Source organism: Mesoplodon mirus (assembly GCF_964341445.2).
Source record: "Mesoplodon mirus genome assembly, chromosome: 14".
Taxonomy (NCBI): Eukaryota; Metazoa; Chordata; class Mammalia; order Artiodactyla; family Ziphiidae; genus Mesoplodon; species Mesoplodon mirus.
The window spans coordinates 46536602-46551935 of NC_138990.1; the positions used below are offsets into that span (position 1 = coordinate 46536602).

A 15334-nucleotide genomic window follows, 5' to 3' on the forward strand; every position below is an offset into this window, starting at 1 on the left:
GGCTATTAAAATACTCGTCTTTTTTCAAAGTACATATTTGAATGAGGTTGGATTTTCTTCATATACTTCAGCCAAAACAGCATATTGCAACACTGAATGTAAAAGCACATATGAGAATCCAGCTCTTTAATTAAACCAGACATTAAAGAGATTTGCAAGAATATGAAACAATGCCATGCGTCTCATGAGTTTTTGGGAAAATACAGTTTTTTCATTAAAAAATGTTTTTATGTTAACATGTAGTAGGATTGTTATTTTAAAATGAATTAATAAATATTAAAAAAATTTCTCAGTTTTCATTTTTAATATAGTAAATTTAACCCATATAATTCATATATATAGAAGCTCCTTGGAGTCCTCAATACTTGTTAAGAGTGTGAAAGTTTCCTGAGACCAAAATGTGTAAGAACCTCTGCTGTGGTGCTTAAGCAGGGACTTGGAGTCAAATTGCTTAAGTTTGAAACCTAGTTTTATTGTTTAATAGCTCTGTGACCTTGGATGGGATACCAAACTACTTTTGGCCTCAGTTTCCTCACCTATAAAATGGTATAATAATATAACATAGGTTGTCATAAGGATTAACTTGAATATACGAAAAGTTCTTAGAACTTCTATGGTACTCAGCAAGCTCTATAATTACTGCCTGTTGAACATTTGTAATGTATTGATGTTTTCCTTTATAGGTGCTAAATTTCTAGATTTCTAGAGATTGGGTGTTTTGGGGTATTGACCTGGTCTGTTATCAATAAAGTCCCTGATATTCTTAACTTCTCTACCCCTTTTTCTTCTAAGTCAGTGGTTCTCAACCTTTGCTACAGGTTGAATCACCTGGGGAGCTTTAAAAAACAAACAAACAAACCCCATTACCGAAGACATACTCCAGATTAACTCAGTTAAACCAGAGTCTGGAGGTGGGCGTAGGGCCCAAGCATTAGTATTTCTAGGTGATTCCAGTTCGAAGATTGATGACCACCACTCTAAAGCCTGAGTATTCAGACCCTCTACCCTGAGATTCTGTCTTTCCCTGCACGTTCTCAAGCGAATTGTAGCTGATTTCTCGCTCACCTCTTGTATCACTGTACTTGGAGGGGTGGTAGGTGTTCTTGCTCCTCAGTGCTGCTGCCAAGGAAAGGTCATTCCCTTTTCCCTGACCCCACCCCCAGCCTTGAAACTCAGGCCCTCAGGCAGTGGGACCCACCACCCCCTAGAGACATTCTTTGAAGATTTTAGCACATGGCTCACTGTCATTTTCTCAGCACTATTGCTCTTGCTGTGATTCCAGGTGATTTAATATTCATACAAATGCTCCTTCCAACACGCAGGCCTCTCAGTCCCTGAGTTCCTTTCCTCTAGTGGTCTCGTCCTTCCTTCACCTCCTCAGCCAGGCACATGCTCAGCCAGGCCTCATCAATACCGCTATAGATCACATCCATCATCTCAGTTGCAAACATCCCATTCTCTGACCACGCCTCGTGTCTTTCCGATTTCCTCTTTTTAGCATCTCAACTCCAACAATTCTTCCAGCTCACCAGGACCATGGGTCCTACCACCTTTTCACTAACTCTCACTTCCCTTATGAACTTACTTTGCTTTTTCCTGGCTTAACGTCAGTGGTCCATAATTATGATCATTCTTTTGCAAACCCTCTAAGATCTCTTGCCCCTCTTTCTTTTGTACTTACCTGGCAAAATCCCAACCTTTGTTAAATCCAGATTCCTCCCGCTCCACATTGCACCCAGGCAAGGGAATTTATGCTAATTGGTCTCACTTAAAAATCATACCTCAAGGGCTTCCCTGGTGGCACAGTGGTTGGGAGTCCACCTGCCGATGCAGGGGACACGGGTTCATGCCCCGGTCCGGGAAGGTCCCACACGCCGCAGAGCGGCTGGGCCCGTGAGCCATGGCCGCTGAGCATGCGCGTCTGGAGCCTGTGCTCCGCAACGGGAGAGGCCACAGCAGTGAGAGGCCCGCGTACCACAAAAAAAAGAAAGAAAAAAAAATCATACCTCAAGCTCAGTGGGACTTTTGGTGCTAATTGGAATGCCTCCTCCATTTCCCCAGTCCATTTATTGCTCCCCCATTTCCCCAGTTCATTTATTGTTTATTGCTCTAAATGACTATTTCACACCTTCTTCTTAAACTTCCCATATCCCCTCCTTCTTCCTCACTCTCAGCTGATGACCTTATTTTAAGGAGAAAACGTAAGCTCCCAGTAGAGAACCGCCACGAGCTCTTATCAGCACTTAGGGCAGTCTGCCTGCATTTGTACTCCTAAGCTGGCCTCTTCTGTACCTACGGATGGACTCCCTGTGCTCATTGCTAGGGCAACCCTCTTGGAGATCCCATCCCTACCTCCCTAATCGTTATCTTCTCTGGTGGAACCTTGCTCCACCTCCCTTTACATCAGTACGTTCCCCCCTCTGTGGGGATATTCCATCAAGCTGTAAACATCTGAGCACAACTTTTTCTTGACCCCGCATCTGCCTCTTGTCTGTATTAGCTGTCTGCAGTTTCTTTCTACTCATCCTGTCTTTAAACCTCCACAGTCAAGCTTCTATTTCACCAAAGCATCACTTGCTGAGCCAACTATTGACCTGTGTCAATAGACCCAGCAGTCAATTGCCAAGCCTCATGTTACTCTCAACACCATTTGACCCAGCTGATCACTTCTCTTTTGAAGCCCTTCCTTCATCACTTTTCAGGGATGCATGCTTTATTTTTCTCAGTAGCATTTATTACCATCTGATATTGTTTATTATTTATTTTGGCCCACAAAAATGTAAGCTCCTTTAGCAAGGACTTGGCTTGTTCCTGTCACTGCCTAGAACAGTGGCTGATACAGAATAGGTACTTGATAAGTATTTGTTGAATGAATGAGAGCTTAACAGCTACTATATACTTACCAGATCTTTCCCAGATCCTTTCCTGGTCATAAGCTATCAGAGCCATTCCCTTCCTCTTTTTCTTTGAACTTTGCATTTCCTAATTGTATTTTCCCTCATCTCTACTCCATTCCTATCTTTTTCAGACTGAACCACCACCATTGTGCTTATATTTCTGTGGGGTGCTAATGTTTACAGAGCATTTATTTATGTCTAGTATTACAGATGCAGATGGTCTGTGGATCTGAGTTGAATTGACATTAGCTTTTAATGCTGAATTTAGGTGCAGAGGGAAAAAAATTAAAATTATGAAAGACTGTGAAACAAATTCAGTCTTCCAGGGCTAAAATTATGGTCTTCTAGGATGTTTAGGTTTCTTGTTTTGTTACTACCCTACTTTACACTTTACTGTTTCTGCATACCCACGGTGGAATTCTCCTTGATTTTCTGCAAGAATTTTTAGAAGGCAGGAAAACTCACCAAGCTCAAAAGACCCTTCTAACTTCAGCTCTGAGTTTATCATAAATTAAGAGTAGTCTGTTTCCCTATTAGATTGTTGGTGGGAATGTAAATTGGTTCAGCCACTATGGAAAACAGTATGGAGGTTCCTTAAAAACACTAAAAACAGAGTTGCCATATGATTCAGCAATCCCACACCTGGGCATATATCCAGAGAAAACTCTAATTTGAAAAGATAAATGCACCCCAGTGTTCATAGCAGCACTATTTACAATAGCCGAGACATGGAAGCAGCCTAAGTGTCTGTTGGCAGATGAATGGCTAAAGAAGATGTGGTACATGTATACAATGGAATACTACTCAGCCATAAAGAAGAATGAAATAATGCCATTTGCAGCTACATGGATGGACTTAGAGGTTATCATACTAAGTGAAGTAAATCAGAAAGAGAAAGACAAATACCATGTGATATCACTTACATGTGGAATCTAAAATGTGATACAAAGAAACTTATTTACAAAACAGAAACAGACTCACAAACATAGAAAACAAACTTATGGTTAACAAAGGGAGAAGGGGGTGGGGGAGGGATAAAATAGAAGTTTGGGATTAGCAGATATATTTTTTATATATATATATATATATATATATATATATATATATATAAAATAGATAAACAACAGTCCTACTGTATAGCACAGGGAACTATATTCAACATCCTGTAATAAGCCATATGGAAAAGAATATGAAAAAGATTATATATACATATATGTTTAGCTGAATTCCTTTGCTGTACAGCAGAAACTAACACAACATTGTAAATCAACTATACTTCAATAAAAAAAAAGAGTAGTCTGTTTCTCTTAGATTTTCATTATTCTTTTTCTCTATATTGATGTGCTAATATGATACTGGATTTGTGTGAAAATGCATTTGTTACCGGTCTTTTATTTTTGGCTTCTGCAGAACCTTGCCTCCTGGAATCCATCAAATCCTGAATGTCTCTTACTTGTGGTGAAGGAACTTGTGCAACAATATCACCAATTTCAGTGCAGCCGCCTCCGTGAGAGTTCCCGCCTCATGTTTGAATACCAGACGTTACTGGAAGAGCCACAGTATGGAGAGAACATGGAAATTTATGCCGGGAAAAAAAACAGCTGGGTAAGGTTTTTTGAGAATGGGAGAAAAAAGGTCACTTTATCTGTAATAGAATAAAACAATCAATTCAGACATTCATTTATAATAAATCCTGGCCATTTCCTTAGATAAACATGATTTAGGTTGCCCGTGTATTTTCTCAGTCTCACATCCGCAGCCCCTGACTTCTGAATATCTGCGGCTGCGGATGTGAGATTCCAAATTTTACAAACTTCCCAGGTGATATCCTTGAGAAACCAGATAAACATTAATGTCTTTTCAAAACTCTGAATTATGAGAAAGTATATAGTATCCCAGTCAGATGAGAGGGGTCAGTAACTCTGGAGGTAGCCAGCTTATATGGATCCTTTTATAATTTCTTTACATTGTATGATGCTTTAAAAATGCAAGTCAGAGTGTATCACTCCTTTGCCCAGCACTTTCATATCCCTCTCTTCTTCTCTCATAGTAAAAGCCGCAGTCTTTCCAGAGGTGTAAAAAAGCTCTACGTGATTCCTGTCACCACCATCCTCCATCCATCATTCCTTCTCTCTCTTCGTCTCCCACTTTCCTGTCTAAAAATCATCAGCTCCAGCCTCTCTAGCACCCTTGCTGTGCTGCAGACACACAAGATATGCTCCTGCCCTAGGGTCTTTGCATAGCTTTCCCGTTGTCTGGCATATTTCCCCTGGATATTCGCAAGGCTAATATCCTTCCTCCTTAACGTTTTTACGCATGTGTTCTGTTCTCAGCAATGCCTATATTAATACCCCGATTCTTTTTAAACAACCTTTTTTGGGTATAATTTTGATACCACAAATTCACCTGTTTTAAGTGTAAAGTTTAATGGTTTTCAGTAGATTTGCCAAGTTGAGCAACCACCATCAATCCAGTTTTCAAGTGGTTTCATCACCCCAATTATATCCCTCATGCCCATTTATAGTTAATCCTATTCCCACCCCCAGCCTCAGGCAACCACTAAACTAGTTTCTGTCTGTATAGATTTTCTTTTCTGAACATTCATGCACAGGCATACTTGGGAAGTATGCGGGTTTGGTTCCAGACCACTGCAAATAAGCAACTATCACAATAAAGTGAGTTACACAAATTTTTTGGTTTCCTAGTGCATATAAAAGTTATGTTTACACTACAGTGTAGTCTATTAAGTGTGCAATAGCATTATTTCTATAAAAAACAATGTACATACTTTAATTAAAAAGTACTTTATTGCTAAAAAATGCAAACTATCGTCTAACAACACAGAAGGTTTACAAACCTCCAATTTATAAAAAATGCAATATCTGAGAAGGGCGGTAAAACGAAGCACAATAAAATGAGGTGTACCTGTGGTGGAATCATACAATATGTGGTCTTTTGTGACTGGACTCTTTTACCTTACATAATATGTGTGAGGTTCATCCAGGTTGTAGCATGTGTCAGGACTTCATTTCTTTTTGTGGCTAAGTAATAGTCCATTTGATGGGCATACCACATATCCATTCACCACTTGATGGGCATTTGGGTTGTTTCTGCTTTTTGACTGTTATGAATAATGCTGTATAAACATTCACGTGCAGGTCTTTCTAACATCTCTTTTTAAAATTGTAACTTGTACACCCTCCCCCGACCCTGACCCTGCTCTACATTTTTTTTTGCATCTCTTTTTAACAAACTATATAATTAACATATTGTATTAGTTATATGTTGCCGCATAAAATAATCATACCAGAATTTGGTGGTTTAAAGCAATAGCATTTATTATCATAATTTTTGTTTGCCAGGAATCTGTGTAGACCCTCTGTTTGAGGGTCTCTCCCAGGCTGCACTCAAGGTACTGGCCAGGGCTGTAGTCACTCAAGGCTCAACTGGAGAGGGATCCCTTCTAAGTTCATTCATGTATTTCTTGGTACCGTTCAATTCCTTGTGGGCTGCTGACCTGAGGGTCTCAGTATAGTGCTGCCTATTGGCTGGAGGCTGCCCTCAGTTCCTTGCCTCTTCTTAGGGCCTCTCCACAGGGCAGTTCATAAAATGGCATCTGGCTTCACCAGAGCAAGTAAGCAGGAGTGAGTATGTGAGCAAGACAGAAGTCACAGTCTTCATAACCTAATCTCAGACGTGACATCTCATCAATTTTGATGTATTCTGCTTGTTAAGTCCAGTCTACATGCAGGGGAGGCGTTACATAAGAGTGTGAATACCAGAGACCACTGGGAGCCTACCACACTTACTTATTATGTTTATTGTTTGTCTCTCCCCAGCGGAATGTAAAATTCCACCAAGGCCAAGATCTTTGTTCCGTTCACTGGAAATATAGTAAACACCTAGAACAGTGCCTGCCATATTGTTTACATTCCGTAAACATTTGTTGAATGAATTAATTAATAAACTCTAGTTTATTTAAGCACAGAATAAGTTTAGGTTCCCTTCTCTGTGTTAATTCTTTCAGATTTCACTTAGTCTTTCTTTTCTTAGGTTAAATATGCCTTTCCCCTTTTGTCCTTCAGCTCTTTCTCAAAGGACATGTTTTCCAAGGTTTTATACATGATTAATGCCTTTGAATCAGTAGGACTAAAATTCGTCCTTGTTACAAATCATCTTGTGTTCAGTTCAAGGTTTTTTTGTTATTTTGTAAATTTATTTTGCTTATTTTACTGTGGTAAAAGACAAAATGAAATTTACCGTCAACCATCTGTACGTACACAGTTTAGTAGTGTTAAGTATGTTCCCATTGTTGTGCAGTAGATCTCTAGAGCTCTTGCATCTTGTAAAACTGAAACTCTACCAATTTAAATACTAATTCCTCTTCCCTCCAGCCCTTGGCAGCTACCTTTCTACTTCCTGTTTCTATGATTTTTGACTCCTTTGGAGACCTCACATAAGTGCAATCGAACAGCATTTGTCTTTTTGTGATTGGCTTATTTCGCGTAGCATAATGTCTTTGAGGTTCATCCATGTCGTAGCATGTGACAGGATTTCTGTCCTTTTTAAGACTGCCTGGTATTCCATTGCATGCATATGCCACATTTTGTTTATCCATTCATCCATCAGTGGACATTTGCATTGCCTTCACCTCTTGGCTATTGTGAATAATGCTGACTACACATGGGTATGTACAAAGACCTTGCTTTGAATTCTTTTGAATATATCCCCCAAAGTAGGATTGCTGGATCATATTGCTAATTCTATTTTTATATTTTTTTGTGGGATCTCTGAACTGTTTTCCATAATGGCTGCACCATTTTACATTTCTACCAGTAGTGCAGAGTTCAAGGTTTAAACTATTGTTTTGAAACTTTAATCTGTTCGTATGGATAGTAAGGAAAACTTTATTAAACTTAGTGTATCCTCTAATCTCAACATTTTTCTTATTAAAAAATCAACTTAGCTGTCCTCTCAAAAGAGGTGTTAGGTTAATTTGACATGACTTCTTGGTGAACCTGTCTCTGTTGTCTTTAGTGCTGAGAGATTCCTTTAAAGACATGATTGGAATCACTGTCAAACTAATTGGTCTTTAGTTTTTAGGATTTTCCTTCCCTCCTAATTCCCCCTTTTAATATTAAGGCTGAATTAAAGTATATCCAGTTTTACGGTACCATTTCTGATCTAAGAATTTTTAAAATTATGTTCATTGGCTCAGCTAATACTTGAGGTACAGTTCTTCTGAGTGTAGAAGTTTAAATTCATTTAAAATAGCTAGGTAGTTTGAATTTATAGTATATTTAAAACTTCTCATTTAATGTTATTGATTCTCCATTCTTTAAACCTACTGCTGCTACATTTGCCCCAGTTTATTTTGATATACTATTGAGTAATTTGTAAGCATTAGGGCAATGATTATGGACTTAGGGGAAGTAAAGAAACTGAGAATCCTGTAACAAGGCAAGGTGGACAATTAGAGGTTAAGCTTGCAGCTGACCAGCCCTAGGGAGGGCCCAGTGGAAGTAGGAGCCGAGACTCTAGAAGTAAAAATATAGGTATGTGAGTTAGTTTCTGGTCTAAAACAGGGCATAAAGGTGAGTCTTGCAGGATGAAACACATTTGAGCATGGCATGCTGGTTCAGGAATATGTTAAAGGACAGCTTGCTAATGGAATACAAATCCAGACAAAGAATTTCGGTGACAAACACGGGACCCTAGCAGAAAGAAAGCAGTTTGGTTTTGAGCCAAGATTTTTTGAATCAGGGACTGTAATAGTTTCCTATTGCTGCTGTAACAAATTGCCACAAACTTGGTAGCTTAAAACAACACAAATTTATTATCTTACAGTTCTGATGGTCAGAAGTCCGAAATGGGTCTCCCTGGACTAAAATCAAAATTATCGTCAAGGCTGCGTTCCTTCTGGAGGCTCTAGGGGGGACTGTTTCAGGGCACTGAAGAAACTGGCTGATGTGCTTCAGAGATATTATCTTTGAGAAATTATGGGGAAGCAGAAAGGTCCTAGGGATTGTAGAAAGCAAAAACATTCTGGAGATTTTTGAAAGAAATTACACTCAGGTCTTTAGGTGGATGATTTGCAGACATTTAAATAAGAATGCAATAGTCAATTGGAACAACAGTTGGGTAACTAAGAAACAGTCATGGCAAACTTAATTTATCCTTTTAAGGAAGGTGAATATTATTGACTTAGATTATCTAATTTTCAGTAAACATTCAGTTGTTCTCCCTTAGTATTCTACTGACTGTGGGCTCCTTTCTTAGTTGTCTGAATCCATGGAAGAGCTCCACATAAAAGATTGGCTATACCTTTTGTCAGCCATCAGGTATTTGTGGAATGTCACAGGGCTTCTCCTTTGACCCCGTTTCATTGTTTTATTAGGTTATTGAAAGGCATGCTTTTCAGTTTTTCTGGTAACACAGAGCTTGAAAAGATAATTATTATGAAGAACTACAGAATCAATATTTAAAATTATTTTTATAGTTATATGCACTGGAATGCTGCACCATACCTATAAGATATAATTTAGTAGGGCTAAGCCGGTCGGTATAGGACTGATATGGAAAGTCTGCTATGCTAGTTTGAGTGAAAAAAAAGCAGTCCTGGCTTTTGCTCTTGAAGGTGTTAGAATCAAGTTAAGTCTCAACACATATTTGTAAAAAATGAAATAGCAATGCTGAACAGATTATCTCAGATGGAATGGACAGCCTGTACATGAATTCAGAAGAGCCAATCACTGAGAAACGGAGTGACTAAGGAAAGTCTTCACTGATGAACCAGAACTGACCTAGGTCCTAAAGGAAGGTGGACATAGACAGCACTATAGGAAGAGGAGGTCAGGGGGTTATATGGTTGCAGAAAAACTTAGAGGCATAGCATATGCGGGGGACAAGAATTATAAGCATACATATGACTGTTTTACTGATTAGTAAATCATATCTATTATGTCTTTTTGGAATATTGAAGCAAGAGGACATTTTAATATGAAAGAAATTGATATAGGAAATAAAATATGAAAATTAATATAGTCTCTAAATAAAATTATTATGAGTCAATTTGTTCTTCCTGGGCTAAATGTGAATCCATGTATTTTGGTTCTCCTGATTCTACTAGTCCATCTGATAAATATTTTCTGTAATGAATCCAAGACTGTGCATAATTATTGAATACCTTTGGATTACAACATCCTGTGTTCATTTGAGAAGATGGTGACTTTTTGTTTTTGCCTTTGCATCACGGAGTTTTTCTTTCTGGAACATGTGTTTACATTCTTAACCTTCCATTTCTGCTCTGAAAGTAAGAAGCTTTTAAAAACCTGAGATGCCTCTTCCATTTTACTGTCAGCTGGCAAAAGGAAAAATTTAAAAACCATGTAGTAGAAAGAGGGAGAGGGCTCTGATCTCTTGTCAGCCTTCTGACAAGCATATTAATTTGAAATACAGTGCTCCCTGCACACCACTGCAGACACTCTTCTTTTTCCTCCTCAATTTCCAGTTAGAGGATTTCAGCAAGTGCACATTTGAAAGGAAACATTAAAAAAACAAACAAACAAAAAACCAACACAAACTCTTTATTAATTCTTTACCATGGTCTTTTTATGAAGTCATCTCTCTTATTGCTTTGTCCATCTCCTTTAGTAAGTAGAGTTTTGAAGACTGTATTCTTAGTCTATGCTGGTTTTATAATTTTTAGTAAACACCAATTTTTTTTTAATTGGGAGAAAACAGTGATACATTGGGATGCAAGCTTACCTGTTCAGAATGAACAATTCTAATGTTCCTGCATGATCAGAATCATTTTTAGAAGATATATTAAAATATTTAATTTTGAAAGATATATTAAATAGTTATAGATTCACAAGAAGTTGCAAAATAGTACAGAGAGGTCTTGTATACCCTAACCTGGTTTCCCCCGGTGGTTATTTTTTACATAACCAAGAGATTGACATTGGTACAATGTATGTGTATGCCATTTTATCACATGAGTAATTTCCTGTAACTACCACTGCAATCAAGGTACAGATTACCACAAAGATCTTCCTCCTGCTACTTCTTTGAGCAGAGTTATTAAGATTAGAATTTTGGGCTTCCCTGGTGGCACAGTGGTTGAGAGTCCGCCTGCCGATGCAGGGGACACGGGTTCGTGCCCCAGTCCGGGAAGATCCCACATGCCGTGGAGCGGCTGGGCCCGTGAGCCATGGCCACTGAGCCTGCGCGTCCGGAGCCTGTGCTCCGCAACGGGAGAGGCCACAACAGTGAGAGGCCCGCGTACCGCAAAAAAAAAAAAAAGATTAGAATTTTAATTTCAATGAATGTCACAATGTAAGCTATAGGTGTTCAAATTGTATATACTGTTTTGCTACAACATATCAAAATAAAGGTACATTATAAGTTTTCTCAGTGGGTAGAACCTAAGGTCTCACTTTGTATTGTATCTGTCAATTGCCTTGTCAGCATTTCCTGCATGTGTCTGCTATAGCTAAAGAACCAGAGTCTGTTAATGGTAACAGAGTGCAGTAAGCAAATTTGTGAATTTTTCTTTGGCTTTTTTTTTTTTTCTGTACGTGGTCCTCTCACTGTTGTGGCCTCTCCCGTTACGGAGCACAGGCTCCGGATGCACAGGCTCAGCGGCCATGGCTCACGGGCCCAGCCACTCCGCGGCATGTGGGACCTTCCCGGACTGGGGCACGAACCCGTGTCCCCTGCATCGGCAGGCGGACTCTCAACCACTGCGCCACCAGGGAAGACCCTGGCTTTTGTTTTAATTCCCAGAACTCAAATTTAGTTTATCATCCCTAATATTTTGATTAAAGGCATTTGTCTTTCCTGCCGTGAAACGAAGGTTTTGAGATGTTCTAAAACCACATATTTTACATATTAAAGATCACCAGTGGGTGCTCTGTGAGATAAAACATTTTCTTAGCAACCGATTTTTCCTTTTATGGGCATTTTCTTAATAATGATATATGTTGGAGAATGTGAAACAATTACTCTTTCTTGTTGTACCTGACCACAAATCCCAGTAAGATTTTCAAAATTTATGGTTTATAAATTAAACTCTGGCAACATTTAAAAATATGAAAGGAGCCATTTCATGATAGCTCCTCATTTGAATTAATGACTTGATGCTTCTGTCACCCCATCTTGCTGTGATATTACATTTGAAGGGAAAGTATATGAGCACTGTTAAAAGGTAAACAGAGACATATTAAAATTTTTAAGAGTTTATTTGGGCAAACACTGATGCAAGGTGGTTAGGAGTGTTCTACTGATCAGAGTTACAGGCAAGGTTTTTACAGAGAGGAGTTGGACGCAAAGCAAGGAAATTGATTGGCTAGAGCTGAAGTGGTTGCATTTTTTGGGAAAGACTAGTTGGCTGTTTGGGATTGGCTGTTCTTCTTAATCTTGAGCCATTTACAGGAATTGATTCCGGCTTAAGTTGGCTACCAAGGCATTAGAGCCTCCTCATTCTTACGGCCTCGTTGCTTGATTACTTTTTTTTTTTTTTTTTTTTTGCAGTACGTGGGCCTCTCACTGTTGTGGCCTCTCCCATTGCGGAGCACAGGCTCCGGACGCGCAGGCTCAGCAGCCATGGCTCACGGGCCTAGCTGCTCCGCGGCATGTGGGATCTTCCCGGACTGGGCCATGAACCCGTTTCCCCTGCATCGGCAGGTGGACTCTCAACCACTGCGCCACCAGGGAAGCCCGCTTGATTACTTTTAAAGCAGTGTGCTTAGAGTGTAAGCTCCTCTAAGGCAGAGGCCATGTAGAAATGTGTTGGAGAGAGAAGTGATCTGGGAGGTGGGAGCTTTGGATTCTAATTCTGTCATTAGTTGTATTTTAAAAATATTTATTTATTTATTTTGGGTCTTAGTTGCGGCATGCATGTGGGATCTAGTTCCCCAACCAGGGATCGAACCTGGGCCCCTTGCATTGGGAGTGCGGAGTCTTACCCACTGGACCACCAGGGAAGCCCCTGTCATTAGTTTTTGTGTGTTTGTGACTAAAGCTTTTCCCTGTGTCACTTTGCCGGAGATAACTACTCTGTCACCCCAACCTTGACACAAAGATTAAATTAGATCCCCTGTGTGCGAAGCAAGCAAAATTAAGCAAACGGTGGAGTTGTGTAACACAAAATATTATTGTTATTATTATTAGCCTTCTTTTGTATATATTTGAAGTAACTTATTATAGTAGTTGCTCAGTAAATTGTAGTTCAGTGATTGTTCCTGTCTTATCTCTGAAAATGCTGTTAATCATAAAGTACCATATGTGGACCAGTAGAAGTTGATATCACCAAGTTGATCACACCAAGATTAAGTATGGAAAACAAGGGGAAAGGGAGAGTTACTTTTTAAGAAGGAGAGTGTTGCTTATCTTTCCAGGAGTAGTTTTGGTGGGGTTCTGAGGTTGGGGGAACAGATTTCAGGGTATCAGCAAGGGAAGTGGTGAAGACAAAGTAAAGGCAGTAAGTTCAGATATTATTTGGAGGAAGAAGGAAAAAACATATTAGCTGCAAGAGGCATGGGTCCCATGTTCATTCCCACTAACCAGGTGACATTTACCAACCTTCCTGTCAGGAGTGTTCCAGGTTCATAGCATTTGGTAGCTCAGGTAGCTCTTCAGGTATTTGTGACAGGGAGTAACTAACTTAACATAGGAATTAATGTTAATGGAAAAATATCTTGAACTGTGCTGTCCAAAACAGGAACCCCTGACTATACATAAGTGACTGTTGAGCACTTGAAATGTGGCTGGTCTGAATTGAGATGTATGCAAGTGTGAAATACACAGCAGAGTTCAAAGAATTGGCACCAAAAAATGATCTTGTTAATAATTTTTTAATGTTGATAACGTGGAAATGATAATATTCTGGATATATTGGGACAATATTAAAATTAATTTCACCTGTTTTTCTTTATCTTTTTATTTTATTTTTTTAAAAGATTTATTTATTGTTTATTTATTTAATTTTTACTTCTGGCTACGTCGGGTCTTAGTTGTGGCATGCGGGATCTTCATTCAGGCGTGCGGGATCTTTCTTCATGGCACGTGGGTTTTCTTTCATCTAGTTGTGGCGTGCAGGCTCCAGGGTACGTGGGCTCTGTAGTTTGCAGCACATAGGCTCTCTAGTTGTGGCACATGAGCTCAGTAGTTGTGGCGTGCAGGCTTAGTTGGGATCTTATTTCCCTGACCAGGGATCGAGCCCAGGCCACTGCTGCACTGGAAGGCAGATCCTTTACCCCTGGGCCACCAGGGAAGTCCCTCTTTATCTTTTTACATGTGGCTGTTAGAAAATGTTAAATAATCTCCAATGGCATATGTATATATGGCTCACATTTGTGTATTGCATTCCTTCTCTCTATCTCTCTGTCTGGGCAGCACTGGTCTAGAATGGTGGAAGAGGAGGGAGAGAGTGCTCAGAGAGGGATCAGAATAGCTGGAGGGGCTCTGGAAGTGGACAGCCTTTTCACCACTGGCCATGAGGATGGAGTAGGTATTCAGTGACGCCAGTCAGCCACAGGGAGCAGGGGATACAGGGGGCTTCTCATCATCCCCCTTTAATTTATGCTACTTGGGAGTTATGCTCTGATGGCATTTGACCTGTGGCGGGGATAAACTTGTGGCTCTCCTTTGGAAGGAGTGTAGCATGGTAGTCAAATCTATAATAGTCACTTCCTGGAACTGTCCAGATTTGTTTGTTTGTTTTTGTTTTTAACCACATGGAACTAGTATGAGTTGAGCATTATTTAAAATAAATGATCCCATGGCAGAGGCTCTCACAATTTTATTGTTTGCATAATGGAATTTGTTATATTGGATTTTGACCTGTATGTCAGTAGGAGTACTTAGGATCTTGGTCATAGTAGTTTATACCTCAGTTTTTTAGTTTATTCACTAAAAGTAGTTTGTGTGTGTGTGTGTGTGTATACCTAAATTGCTTTATATCTCCAGACATTTAAAGTAAACATGATAGCTTTTCCAATCTCACTGACTTTTAAAAGGACCTTTATTACTGTTTGTTTTTTTTTTAAAATATAATGCAAGCATCAGTAGAAAATTCAAGTTTCCTTTAGCAGCAGGGCCAGTCAAGTGGAAAAGACCTGGTTTTACGGAAACATTATGAAACACAGAGGGAATCCTTTGCCTGCACCTCGCACAGCAGCGTGTGAGGGAGGGCTGGAATGGTGCTGCTTACTTGCATTTGTGAAGCCACTTTTTTGTTCTGAGTCTTGGGTGCCCCATTTTCGATGGTATTTAGATATTGGGAGCACCCCTTGTACAATTTCCTCAGCATGAGGAGAACCTATGGGTATCTCCAAAGGACCGGCTGAGTCTACTTTTTAAAGCCTTCTCTCCACGTAGTAAAAGGAAAAAGATGAAGAATCTTGTATTTGATGTGTTCTGTAAGAAAGCCCCTC

General features: G+C 39.6%; 1 protein-coding gene across 1 annotated transcript in view; it reads left to right on the plus strand.

Annotated features, from left to right (window-relative positions):
• BABAM2 (BRISC and BRCA1 A complex member 2) overlaps positions 1-15334 on the plus strand; it is a 438160-nt gene that overhangs the window by 123615 nt on the left and 299211 nt on the right. The window contains exon 5 of the mRNA XM_082643284.1: positions 4308-4502. Coding sequence (XP_082499410.1) covers positions 4308-4502 — 195 coding nt within the window. The remainder of the gene's footprint in view (positions 1-4307; positions 4503-15334) is intronic.